Here is a 14,629-nt window from a genome sequence, read left to right on the forward strand (position 1 = left end):
TCATATTGCTTACATTTAAGTGTTGACACCAGTATTGGACTTCAATCTTCAGACTACTAAACCGATTAAGGCCACTTCTTATTACCGGTTAATGATTGTGTGTTGATATTTCAGGCATTGATCCAACAGCATTCATATACAGATTCATCAGAACATGTACACAAGAGTTTGGGGTATTGCATTAAATGCATGCTTTACTCATTGTTCAAAGACCTTTACTTACTTTACTTCAAAGACCTCAAAGTAAAAACTTCTGTTGGACCAGAACTATTACAAACTTTAGTTAAAGGAAAGACTTGTGGAAATCATAAAAGTAGCATTATGCCTCATCCTTCTGCTGGCCTGTCTAAAACATTTATGGAGCAGGTACCTGGTTGAATTGGGATTAAGTGAAAGTATCCTGCCTGCTATGCTTCCTGTCCTATCCTGCCGAGAGAAGGATTTCAATTTCTTGAAATTTCACATTTCTTTAAACGTCAGTCACATTGTCAGATTTTTGTTCACATTTGAGATGGAAAGTTTCTAAAGATATATTTATAATCAAAGAAATCAAAATGGATGGATGTGTTTATCCATGTCCAGAACTTTTAGAAAGCAACAACTTAAAAATCTGGTCCTGAATCCTCAGGTATTCAATTGAGTTCATGTTGAATTAGGGTGACCAATTCTTTCTCCTTCTCCTCCTCCTCTTCTCCACCCCCATTTAAAAGATTTGTCATCATTTACACCTATTTAGCATACTAGTACAACATGGTACTCTTTATGCAGGGAAAAACAGTACCTGAAGGATTTGGTGGATAGGAAAAGGGAGAATTTCATTTCATTTCACTTTGGAAGATTACCCAAATTGTGCATATTTCTTCATATTCAACATGGAAACAACTTAAGAGGAAATCAGGTATCTGTATTACCTTTTAAAAAAGAAACAAATGAAGAAAATGAAAGTAATAGATTTTTTTCCATTTCTAACGCTGCCACCTTTTTTACAGATGCACAAAAAAAATCGGCAGTGAAAGGAAATTGCAATGGTGGCTGGAGCAGTGATGCAGTGAGAGGGGGTGGCAAGGACGGGACTCAAAGGACAACGGCAAAGCACGTCTGAACTCATGTTCTGTGTAGAATCAGCCAACCAGACTGGTCTTACTATCATTGGAGGTTGTAAAGACAGCTGAGGTCCTGGACCAGGTCCCTTTTTCGTGATCGCATGTACCCTACTGTAAAAGGAGCCATACAAAAATTCTCAAGTGCTCCTAGACATTCTCAGCATTTTCCATTGCTTTGGTTGAAGACTGTATCACCCAGTAACATCATATTGTTGGTTACCAGGAAGATCTACTATCTCCAAATTGAATGATTCAGTAATAACCTGAAAATGTGCTGCCATGAACAGAAGTCGCAACAGATCTGTCATATTTCAGCAGGTCTATATTTATTTCCATGAACACATGAGGGACTGTCCAAAGAAGATTAACATTATTTTGCATTTAGAACAACTGAAAACACTGTCAAAAGCAAATCTACCATATTTCATTTAATCTATGAAACATTTGCCTGATTTAGCTGTATCACTATTTTTCCCATACACTTACTCAAACACTGAAGGTATTGCTGCACTGGCAGCATGAAATGAGGGCAATAGTAATGGTCTCAAAATTATTATCAAAGATAACAGCCTATACTCCAACACACTAAATTAATCTTTTTCCTGAATTGTGCAAAGGAAACCTACATTTGCAGCATATATCTATGTATATTTAACATTCACCTTCCTAAATAATAAAGGCATGCTTTTCAGGTCAGTGTAATTCTATGCTAAGGAAAATAGGTTTTTGTTTTGTTTTGTTTTTAAAGAAGGATATATATATAAAATAATGGTAATATATCTTTCTATGCATTTCTTTCCCATGGTTCAAGGTAATTCAAACCAAGATGTGCAAAAATTTCTTCCTCGCTGGCAGCTTTCAGAAAAATTTTCTGTAACAATAAAAAAAAACAACAGTATAAGTCAAGAGAGGTAACATTCTTTAAAAAAAACTCTACTAGAATAAATATTCTTGACCTTTGGAGAAGTGCCACTTGACATAATCTTGCCAAGAAAATTCAGAAAACCTACCATCATTTTCTGAATGAAGCACCATTTCTTTCATGAGAAAGCAATGTCCTTAGTTTGCATAGTACATTTATGGAGAAAAGCAAATGTAGAGAGGATTCAGTCTTCTTTATACATGTCATAATATATTTGTACTTTTGCATCAGTTACGTTTTAGAAAATGCTGCAGGAATTCTTAACTCAAATGAGAAATTATTTCAGCGAATATAAATATTGCTTTCACAGCTGTTAACCTGATCATTAACTACACTTAGTACACAATGGCTATTTTGAAAAAGCCTGCTGTCTGTGAACTATAATGCCATATTGCTCATGCTGGCTTCAGTGATGAAGTGTGAACAGACTTAGTTAACATTTTAATCAATGAATCTTAATTAATGCCCCCAAATCACATTTCTAGCACATTTTAACTCCTAATTTGTTTTAATTCATCTTATTCATATTGCAGATACTGTTTTCCCAGAAAAATTGACATATAAGAAAATTCATTTAAAAAATGAAATGTACTTAATCTTTTTGTCAGGAAATTTCTGTAAGGACAAAAAAATAGAACAGTATAAATCAAGAGAGTGCATTTTGATAACTGGGTTGTAAACCAAAGATTGTGTGCAAAGGTGATCGATTCATCTGTAATAACAAAGGAGAGTGTATATCTGCATTAGAGATGGGGACGAATATAAAAACGGATCTTTATTTTTTTATGAAAATAGCCAATTTATTAAATATTCATCCCTTCATATTTGTGGGTTCCAGAGACCCCCACAAAGGGACAACTATTTGCCCATTTTTATTTGTCCTTTATATTTAAAAAAACACCCCACCATTCTGCCTACCAGCCACCAATTAGTTCATTGGTGGCCAATAGGCAGCCAGCCACCCCCACAGCCTACCTGGAATCCTGTTATTCGTCGCTTAATGGGGGCAACTTCGTGCTTTGTGAGTCATCAACTTTTGATGACTCACGAGGTGGGACAACTCACCAAAATGGTGAGTCGTCCCCATCTCTAGTTAGAATCCTAGATACACAGAATTTAGCATGGTTACTAAAGGGACCATAAAGGTGTGCACTTTGGGATCATTTGTTGTTTAATATCTATTCATTAACTTTAATCAATTTAAATATAGCTGTAGCTTGTAGTACCACGTCAGTCAATGACTTGCATACTAACCAGTTTGACTGTCTCTGTAAGTGACAGCGCTGTCTTCAGTCAGTAAGTAGCAGCCTTTCCTAACCACAACATAACCATTATTCAGGACAGTGATAACTATTAAAATAAAAGATTCTACAAGAAGACAATGTATGAAAGAATGACTAGTGAAAGTTGATCTGAGAATAAGTGAGAGCACAACGCAGCTGAGAGAGTAGAAAAGGCCGCAGCCAAAGCAGCTGAGACTCCAGAGCAGCAGCTTGAAAGGTAGGAGGCAAAATGATTACACCTGGGAAAACTCTATGCAGGTAAAAAGAAAATTCTACCAAAATCTGACACTGAATGGTCAACAGTCCAGAATCACTATCAACTGAATATTGACATCTTCACCTATCACTGCTGCACAATCAAATGGAAAGCATAATCTATGGAAATATGTGGCAATAATAGCTGCAGCTCCTATGTATGAAGACCACCTCACAAAGAGGCGGATCATGCTTGTTTATTCTATAGTCTTTGATATACCAGAAAGACACTTGAATCCTGTCATATTTCACATTGTAGCTAAATCCTATTGGGTTTTTTTTTCCGGAACATGACAATTTAATCATGAAAATTGCAGCAGATAATTGAGGCTAGTTAATGTGCTACCTGTCATACACATGGTCACAAAAAGTTGTGTGACTGGTATGTGATAAGGCATGAGACTGGCATGTCATTAATTACCTGTATTTAGCTGCTGCAATTTCTGTGATCACACTATGCATGTGAAATAGATGAGATTTTTGACCTGAAGGGATATCCTAACACATGTACTCAGGATGGTCTTTTCATTGCTTTGATAACTTGGTCATACGTAGGTCTCTGGGATTCGGAAAATGTTCAAAATATTTCCATCGAACGTTACACTACACTTCTGCCAACCAGCTTTTTAAAAATTGTGTCCCCTGTGGAATGGTACTGTGAATGGTTGGACTGCCACCATGAGTTTGCACCTATTATCATTCATCCAATGGTTTATCCATTGATTTGCCTTATGTTGTTGCTTCTGGTATCAAAGGATCAGCCAAGACAGTCAGCGCTCAGGAGATGCCTGAATGTATTATATCAGCCAGGGAAACCCTTTCCGTATCCCACCATTTCTACAACTACCAGAATCCTTCAACTAGCATACTTAAAGGTTCTTATTTTGAAGGAAGGAAAGATGTCATGCCAAGAAAGGCATGGAGACATACTTTACAACTATTAGACTGAAATACTGGATCTCACTAGGCTCCATAAAGTCAAGTGTCCATTGGCATTTATTTTAGTTAACAGTATACCTGCTCCCAATCTTCAGATACATGGCCACAGTCCACAGTGTTTTTGTCTGACAGACCAACACTTAACTCATGAAATATGTGGCAGTAACAAAAAGCCATTTTTGGTAACTCACAAAACTTAAAGAACTTTTTCCGTGCTTCGAGTCCTTTTTAATTTACCACTATTTCAAGGAGAACTAGCTCTGAACTTACATGTACAACTCTAAAAACTCACAGCTAAGATTAAAAGTACCATCAGAAAAGAGGGGAACAGAAAGAGAGCTTTCAGCTAAATTAGCAAAGACAGATTAAAAGTTTCACACTGAGAAATTATCCTGCCGTCGTGTTCCTTTCAATATAACATTTTTCCTTTCAGATTCTACATACCATGGAGAGTTGCAGCTTATTATTCATATCCTGTCACCTAAAGTTACAAATATTCTCATACCACAAACAATGCATATGTCTTAAAGTAAATATTTAGACCTTAAATAGAATAAATATTGAAATTACAATTATATTCACTTGAAATGAATACCCAAGTAACATTGCAGTTACAATGATCAGCTCCCTGTTGAAAAGTGCTGTTACTGTCTCAGTTATGTTGGACAGGAGTTTTGTTTCATTTTGATGAATTTGCTATTCATTAAAGACACTCTCCAGTCTCAACAGAGTTTCAAAGATTTCTGACTCCATGAAAATTGGAGGTATGGATAGTGATGTTGACAACAGTCCAGCTTGCATATTTTGATGTATTTTACTTTGTGGTTCATTCATTTCCAGTCATCCCAATGCAGAAATATGGACCCATTACCAGGTTCATGTAGGAATATGGCCCCACAATTAACATTCAGGAAGCAAAAAATGTCTACATTTTTGCAAAACAGGACCTCATGAACCATGTTAGATCAGAAGCAAGCTTAGGAGACAAGCTGGATATAATCAGCTGAGCACTAGTTAATTACCACTCAAAATGGTTTGAATCCAGAAAGCAAATAAGGCAGGCATCCAAAGCTGGAGGAAATGAGCCCAGGAAAACAAAATAATCACCTAAGCTGCAAAACAGCTGCTGTGTGTGTCTGTATGTGTGTCTGTGTAATTTTGAAACAAATGGAAAGAAGTATGAAGACAGCGGCTCACTCTTCTACAGAGTGAATGTACAACAGCTGCAGCAGGCAAACAACAACAAAAAATCTCCCATCTCAGTGAAATGGAACCAAAAGCTTTTCAACTGGTGTGCTGCTGAGACTGAATCCCTCTTATAAAACTGAGGAGAATAAGGGCACCCCATCATGATGATATGAAGAGCACTAACTTAAAATGTTTTTAATAGAAAATAGACAAATAGGAACTCACTCTATCAAAAGCTTATTATTCACAATAACTGAGGAGTCAGGTGCTTGTGATATGCAACTGAGAAAAACTATTGCCCTCATACTGTGCTGACAGATTTCCAGAGGCTAACAATTGGAAACAGGATGATGGAGTGTAAGACTGATTTTATTCATGATCCAACATGACTATTCTTCTGTTCTTACAGCATTAGGATGCTAGGTCTTTTAGAGCAAGTAGACCTCCAGATGCTGGCCAGTACATAGTTAAATGTGAAGGATAGTGCAGACCAGTGGTCCCCAATCTTGGGCCTCCAGATGTTCTTGGACTTCAACTCCCAGAAATCCTGGCCAGCAGAGGTGGTGGTGAAGGCTTCTGGGAGTTATAGTCCAAGAACATCTGGAGGCCCAAGGTTGCGGATCACTGGTGTAGACCAACATCTTTGGGTGCCATGTTCTGCAGCCCTACTTTGCAGCGAAGACTGATTTTTGCATTTGCCACTAATCACATCTGGTAATAATCCAGTGAAAACTCTGCAATCTGGAAAGAGAATTTAGCTGATGTATATGCCCCAACCCCCAATGTGTTAAAATGCCTAGAACAGGCTATATTAACACCTATGAGTATAGTAAACAGAAAGAGGCACCCTACTTGCTTAGAAAGAAGCAAGCAACCAGCTCTATACCTCTACTTTGGAATGGTCTGTACAAAAAAAAAGCAATTAAAGTTCTTCATCTAGATTTATCTTTTGCATTTAGAGAAATATGCAAATATTGTCTTGCAGGTGTGTAAATTATTTATAATACCATATGTGTACTCACACATACATACATATGTCTGTCTATATTAACAATAATAGCTCAAATTGAACCAACTTTAAGACTATTCAGATTGAAGTGGAATGGCCAGATGTTCCAGTGCAAAGCAAATTTACAAAGCATTTCAAATCAGGAGCACAGGTTAAATTAGATGGGACATAAAGCACTTCCGTCTACAAGTTGTTTTTTCTTAAATTTCGAAAATTCCCAGTAGACAGATTCCTAAAGCGAACAATCCAAAATTTGGCAGATCTATGATCTTTACAAATTTCATGTACATCAGTGCACACATGTAACAATCACAACTATTTTGGTTTTCCAGTGCAAGTCAATGGGAGGCTTTACAAAGATGCAGATCTGGGACACAAATTGTTGTGGACCAAAATGTAATCCATTCCAAAACCCCAAATCAGCATCTATATTCAATGCTGAATCAAGGCTCATGCACAATGTGTACGTGTATGTACATGTGTGCGATTAATAGGTGGATGAATAGACAGATAGACAAATGGATCACATTCTGAGAGGCAAGGATCTTAAGATTATTCTTCAAAAAAACAAAGCAAAGTCTTTGATTGGTATAATAATAATAATAATAATAATAATAATAATAATAATAATAATAATAATAATAATAATAATAATAATAATAATAATAATAATAATAATAATAATAATAATAATAATAATAATAATAATAGGCTACAGAGCAAAAGGTTCCTTGTTCAATTCCTCTGCCACTGTGACAGGGGCCAGACTCAATTATCTGTAAGATTCCTTCCAGCTCTGCAATTCCAAGATGCTGTTGTTGTTAGTTTCTTGTTAGAAACATAGACTTCATTCATACCTATTTTTACTCACTAAGAAGGTATATAATCTGTTGGTATGTACATTACTTATTCCATGGATATATATGAAAATTATGGGGTGCATATATATTATCATGAGTCTGGTGAAAAGATGTAGAATTGTGTGTGATGAAATCCCCAGTGTGGAACGGATCCTATATATTATAATGGATATAATATACACGTATTAAAATATACAGTGGTGCCCCGCATAGTGACGTTAATCCGCTCCGGATTAATCATCGCTATCCGGAAACATCGGCATATGGATAGGAAAACCCCATAGGAACGCATTAAACTCCGTTTAATGCGTTCCTATGGGGCAAAAACCCGCCGTTGAGCAAAGATCCTCCATAGCGCCACCATTTTTGCCACCTCGGTAAGTGAGGGCAGCACGCGAAAATGCTTGTGGTGGCCATTTTGGTTACCCGGCGGCCATTTTGGAACCGCCAATCAGCTGTTCTAAAAACATCACAATGCGAAGATCGGTAAGTGAAACGCTTACTGATCATCGCAATGCGATGTTTTCCCTATCTAAACATCACAATGTGATCGCATTAGCGATTGCAAAAAATAAATCGCTATGCGGATTCGTCGTTAAACCGTGCACTCGTTATGCGAGGCACCACTGTATATACATCATATTTAATTAGTATTTTAATGAGTTCAGAGAAAATGGAATAAAATGGAAGAATGAAGGTAAGGGCAGCATCCAAGCACATTTAACTGTTCAATAGTTTTGAGGGTCAAAATCAGTTGAAATAAAAAGTGCTCAACAAAAGCACTATATTGTACTTCTAAATCTGAAATTGTAAAAAAAGAAAGAAATCTCTTCTGCAACTCAAAAGCTTCTGCATTTATAAATTACATGTTCTTATGCCACACAAGGGTTCAGTTCAAAACATTTTGTTTCTACTCCTTGTTCTATATATAGAAGAAGAAAATAGTAAATGTACTCTGGTGATTAGCCTGAATTTTGACAGGAGACACTAAGGTGCTTCAAAACAGGGTCAGCATCTCAGATTCCTTCTTTAATTTTTGAACTCAGACCCAGAATGGATCCAGCGTCTCACTCATATTCCACTACCAGCACTACTGGCAGTTGAATCTTTTGGCAACATTGAGAGCAGTTCAATACCTTCACTATATCTGAGGGACACAGGTTTGGTTACGGAGACACAGGACAGGCCAATTCTGTCTTTTAACATCTTGCTGCTGATCCTTGCTCTCATCATCTGCTACCTGAAACAGCTGCTTTGTTCTGCCAAAATAGCTAGCCCAGCCCTGAACAACATTCACTACACAGTAAAGACCGTGGCTGGCGGTTGGAACAAATGCAAATATCCTAATAACAAAATTTGTGCCTCAGCACTGAAACCAAAGTCGTAAGCAATGCCAAATGGGGAAAGGACTGAAGAATGCATTTGAGTTTACACAGCTGGAGAGTCACACACTGAGAAATGACAAAGAAACTGGAGTGTCCAGACAGAAAGTCTATTGTTTTGTGTAACAACAGAAACATCTACCCAAGAGTAAACTGATAAAAGAAAAGCAAGTATGACACTGGTAACTAATACTCCTAGGTTCATGATGTGAGCCTGAACATTTCTCAGAAGGAGAATGTCCACATATTTTGCCACTTTATTAAGTTCATTCCTCTTAAAATTTTTATAACTTCAGTCCACACAATAAATAAATGTGATAGCAGATTTTCATTAAAGCCCTGTAGACTGCATGGCCTCTTGGTGAACTTGACGAATGAGCATTGTCAGGCAATCAGGAAACTGACTGCTACAGCTCTAAGAAACTGTGTGGCCATAACCCAACTTCAGTTCCCAACTACAGTAGACCCATTGAACTCCTTGTCATCACATATGTAAACCTCACTAGTGCAATGGGTCTGCTGTCATTGGGATTCAGGCTCCTGCACTGTGTAACAGATCAGAATGTGTCCATTAGGTTCACAAACTAAGAAGGAAAAGTTTGAAGGGAAGTACTTTAATCTACAAAATACACAGCATTTCCTCAAATGCAAATAGACTGCATTCCATATAAGGATGCTGCATCAAAGTGACTAGGTTTATTACATCTTGGCCTAGGTAAAGGTAAAGGTAAAGGTTCTCCTTGACATTCTTAGTCCAGTCGTGTCTGACTCTGGGGGCGGTGCTCATCCCGTTTTTCAAGCCGTAGAGACAGCGCTTGTCCAAAGACAGTTTCCGTTGTAAAATGGCCAGCGTGACTAGGGAACGCTGTTTTACCTTCCCACCGAGATGGTACCTATTTATCTACTTGCATTTGCATGCTTTCAAACTGCTAGGTTGGCGAGGAGCTGGGACAAAGCGACAGGGGCTCACTCCGTTGCATGGATTCGATCTTACGACTGCTGGTCTTCTGACCTTGCAGCACAGAGGCTTCTGCGGTTTAGCCTACAGCGCCACCACGTCCTAAGACATAGGGCAAAGACATCTTTTTTTTACCTAGGTGTTGAATTCCAATTTGCAACAGGTCTCAAGGCTGGCCAGGGTTCCACCATGGGCAATGTTAACAGCATGGGGAGGAAACAAGGACAGAGTACGAATGTCCAAAAGAAGGTGGGCAGGCACAGATAGAATAGTTGTCAATTTTCAGGTTCCCAGGAGTAATTTCCAGTGCAGCAGCTTTTGTGCCTGCAAACCACAGCTCCACTCCGCATCACATTTTTCTTGCCTGCAAAACACAACCCAGGTCTCTGCAGTAGCTTTCCTTCCTAGAGGCCTCTGTGCCATTGGTTCTACACAAAGAACAAATGCCTCTATGCACCCTCTTATTTCCTGTTACTGATCACCAGTAAGAGCAGACAATTCTTTGTTGGGTGGGTGGGGAACCACCTCCAAGGTTTTCAACACCTCTCAAGTTTCCATTTCCAGCTAAACTTTAAGAAGATCTTTCTGATAGTAAAAGTTGTTAGACAGTGGAATTGACTGGAGTCTCCCTTGTGGCAAGACTTTACACATAGGTTGGATAGTTGTCTCTCAGGGATGCTTCAACTGTCAATGTTCTGTATCAGCAAACACTTGGAATAGATGACCTGCGGATTACCTCCCACATGTCTATGCCTCTTCAGTATGAAAGACTCCTTAGATCAGTGGTTCTTACCCTTTGTTACTTGGATGCTTTTGAACTTCAACTCCCAGAAACCCCAGTCAGGACAGCTGGTGGTGAAGGCTTCTGGGAGTTGCAGTCCAAAACTCCTGAGTAACCCAAGGTTAAGAACCAGTGCCTTAGATGCCCGAGGGCTGCAACTTTTCTGCCTCATATACAGAATTATGCAGGAATGCCCAGACAGAACAGCTGCATAATGCCTCTGGATTGATGGTGTTTGGTAGTATTTATCTGAAGAGCATCTTGTGCCTTATTCTTTAGCCTGCAAACATTACTTTTTCAACAATTACGAGATTCTCCCAGCTGGCAGGGCCAGCCAAAAAATCAATGTTTCCAAGCTCAGGTCTTACCCACCTGTTCACCTGCCTTACTCACCTTATCCATCGCAAAAAGATATTGGTCCACACTGCAGCACACAGGAGACAAAAGGGAATAAGCTGGTTACGGCAACAGTAATGGGCAGGATACAGCACCTAACAGTCTTAAAGAGCCTTAAATGGAGAGACTGAAGAGGTTGTGTGCAGGCATGTATCACTACACAAGGAAACCTAACAGGGTCAGCAATTAATCAGAGGGCAAATGTTCAAATTGACTCTCCATTTTTCCCCTAGAAATGTGGGTCAATCAAAAATTAGTCAGAGCAGACTGAATGATCAGATGTTAACAAAACAATTGCCACAGCAGAAATATTTGGATGCTACTCTTATTGACATTCACGTTTCTACAAGTCCCGAAATAGCACTTTGAAGTGATTATTTTCTTGTTCTCTATCGATTTCAATTATGCTTACCCTAGTCCCATGAGTCTCCACAACTTGGCAGCGTCTTTCCTAAAGCAGTCAAGAATGAATAATCCTGAACAAAAGCACAGAAGGGGAGATCCTACTATGGCGACTGATAAACCAATGGGAAAACTTCACTGGGGAAGGCAACATTGTGAATGATGAATTAGACATAAGCTCAAAGGAGTGCCCTACCAACATGAATAACAAGAAGATATAAATGTTCGGCTCAAATATTCCATTAACAAAAATATTAAAGGCCATAAAGCTTCTGTAAATAATGTTGGCCAGCATACATTTGCATAAGGTTTGCATAACTTGCAATAGATAATTGTGGCTAACTGATGAGGCGCCAGGGGTCATTTCAGTTGCACAATCAGGTGCCTAATCAGGCATGAGACACATCCTGACACCTCAATAAGTAGTGCTGACAAGTTATGCAAACATTATATGGATGATAATAGGATTCTGACCATTGAATCTTCACTTAAAGCACAGTGTGCACAACCATTGAGATACTGAACTATTACTCACATTCTTCATTCAAAGAGGATGCAACTGAAGTAAATACAGCACCAAGGAAGATGGACTGTTCTTTTTCCTTCAGCTTTTATAAAATCAGTGGGAACATTATTTTATTGGGTCCAGGTATCATATATCCTGGCCTTCTCTACTATTCAGTATGATTATTTGATTGCCCATTATTATGACATTTACTTGTTACTTTCTTCCACCTCTGTCCCTTGATGGTGGTACCCACGGTCTCTGAAAAACCATGCTAATAACTGCACAATTTATTTTATGCCTTTCAAGTTAGCAAAAATTTCAAGAAACAAGCATCATAGAAGTCACCGGTCTGTGTCCAAGGACTATAAGAGAGCTATATTATTCAAGCTATGTCAAAATACAAGAAATAAGATGTCTTGTTTATAACCAAATCCCAAACGCTCACTTTGTGAGGAACAGAATCGCCTTTTAATAACAACCTGTCCACCATTTTAAAACATGAGAAAATGTCACAAGGCATTATTACATGAGATGTGTATTAATTATATAATGTAGAATCAAATGTTGTCTTTATAAAATGAGCTGAGGAAAACTCTACTCAAAGTGTGTAATGCTAGCAGAAATGTATAATAGTTGAACAGCAACACTGAACATTCAGTGGCTAGACATCACGTGGAATGCTGTGCCCTGTTCTAGGCATCACAATTTACGAAGGGCATTGATGAGGTGGAGCATGTCCAGAAGAAGCTAAACAGTCTGGAAAGCAAGCCCTGCAAGGAATAGTTGAGAGAACTGGTTATCTTTTGCCTTAAAAAGGATTGAGAATATTTGAAGGGCTATCACATGGAAGATATGCTCCAGAAGGTTAAGACCTGAACTAATGGATTCAAATTACAAGAAAGAAGATTTAAGATAACCACTAGGAAGCACTTCTTGACAGTAGCAGCTTTTTAACAGTAGAATGAATAACATTGGAATGTGGTGGGCTTTCATTCACTGGTGGTTGTGAACAGATTAGATACAGAAAATTGAACTCAATAACCTTTGGGTGCCTTCCAACTCTAAAATTTTGTGGCCATCTTATTGCTAGTCCCAATTAGAGCAGGCCCATTGCCACAAAGGGTCAAGTGTCAGCTTGCCATTCAGCAACTGATTCAGTGGGTCTGTCCTTGGTTGGAACTAACAATAGATACTGGTCTCTTATTATATGATTTCTTGGTGATGATAATAATGTCACCTGAGAAGGAGACTTATGTAACAACAGTAACATAACAGCATCAATACGTTTGCTGCTTAAAAAGATTCATGCTCAAAGTATTTGCAATCTGTTATATTTACCCAGTACAATAGGACCCCTTATCCATGGAATCAGTATCCAGTGATTCACTTATCTAGTCTGAAAACTTTTTAGAAATATTAAAAGAAAAACTCCAGAAAAAAAAATCTATTTTTACACGTATTAACAATACTGGCCACTAGAGCATGCCAAAGACCATGCTATGAATACTTGCTAGCGAAGAATACATTTCATGGTCTCTGTTACCCTCTAGTGACCAGTTCTGGTAATGCCTGTGAAAAAAACACAATTTCTTCCCCTCCCCCTTTTACCATGTTATATACAAAGAAAGATTTCAGTATCGGGGGGGGGCTTGGAACCAATCCCAAATGGATATGGGGGTCCTACTGTATAGGCAACCTATATTTAAAAAATATAGTACAGCATAGTACATTGCATTAGAGTAGGCCCATCGAATCAATGTGATTTACTGAATAAACTCCTCCATAAATTCAATTGACTGAAATGGGCCAACCCTAACCATGAATTACTTTATAATAGTAAATCACAACTAGAGTAGGCCTATTTGAATCAACAGAACTTACAAAGGCATTAATTCACTAAATCTCCATTGAATCAATGAGTCTACTCTAGTGCAATTTATTACAGTAAACAGGATTTTGGCCATATTTTTACTAGTATATCATCTATTTAAAAACATCAATAAGATTTTTTTTTTAAAAAAAGCAGGCTTCTGTTTTTGAATACCTGCAATTCACATAACTTCAACTGTTTGAATAATTGTTTTGCCGAAGAAGCAAAGAGTTTGATGGTATCTTAAGGGCCATCAAGTTCAATCTCCTGCTCAGGCAGCAATCCTGACAGGTGGCCTCCAAGCCTCTATGGAAAATAACTCTAATAGATGCTAATCCATCCCTTCAAATGCAGTCTGTTCCACTGAAAACAGCTAGCGCCACCAGTATATTTTTTATAATCTTTACATAAAATTAGAACTGTGCAACTGATTTCAGCTATATCCCAAACTGAATCAGGCTGACTTGGATGAACCCAGTTAGGGGTGTTATCTATATTGGCATATTTGGCATACAAATTGGGACCAACCTTTATTCTGACTTCATGCAGGCATTTGTATACTTTGAGATCAGCATTGAAACAAAAAGAAAACGACAAGCTGTGGGTTACAACCTGGGATGGGGGGGGACACACTACATAGCCATATTGATTATGGGAATATGATGGACTTTACATAAAGGGCTTAGTGTACTTACACTTCAGACAGTCGTGCCCTGTTTCCAAGTGTGGATGAACAATCACCCCAAGGGAGGAAAAAGGCACGTGAGAATTTG

General features: G+C 38.3%; 1 protein-coding gene and 1 long non-coding RNA gene across 2 annotated transcripts in view; one reads left to right on the top strand and one right to left on the bottom strand.

The window, feature by feature from the left end:
* LOC144588404 (uncharacterized) overlaps window positions 1–14,478 on the top strand; it is a 272,384-nt gene extending 257,906 nt beyond the window's left edge. The window contains exon 2 of the long non-coding RNA XR_013543948.1: window positions 990–14,478. This is a non-coding gene — a long non-coding RNA (uncharacterized LOC144588404). The remainder of the gene's footprint in view (window positions 1–989) is intronic.
* DNTT (DNA nucleotidylexotransferase) overlaps window positions 1,413–14,629 on the bottom strand; it is a 173,611-nt gene continuing 160,394 nt past the window's right edge. The window contains exon 11 of the mRNA XM_020795007.3: window positions 1,413–1,974. Coding sequence (XP_020650666.3) covers window positions 1,888–1,974 — 87 coding nt within the window. The 3' untranslated portion in view covers window positions 1,413–1,887. The remainder of the gene's footprint in view (window positions 1,975–14,629) is intronic.

The sequence above is a fragment of the Pogona vitticeps genome, chromosome 3 (genome assembly GCF_051106095.1).
Source record: "Pogona vitticeps strain Pit_001003342236 chromosome 3, PviZW2.1, whole genome shotgun sequence".
In the NCBI taxonomy this organism is placed as follows: domain Eukaryota; kingdom Metazoa; phylum Chordata; class Lepidosauria; order Squamata; family Agamidae; genus Pogona; species Pogona vitticeps.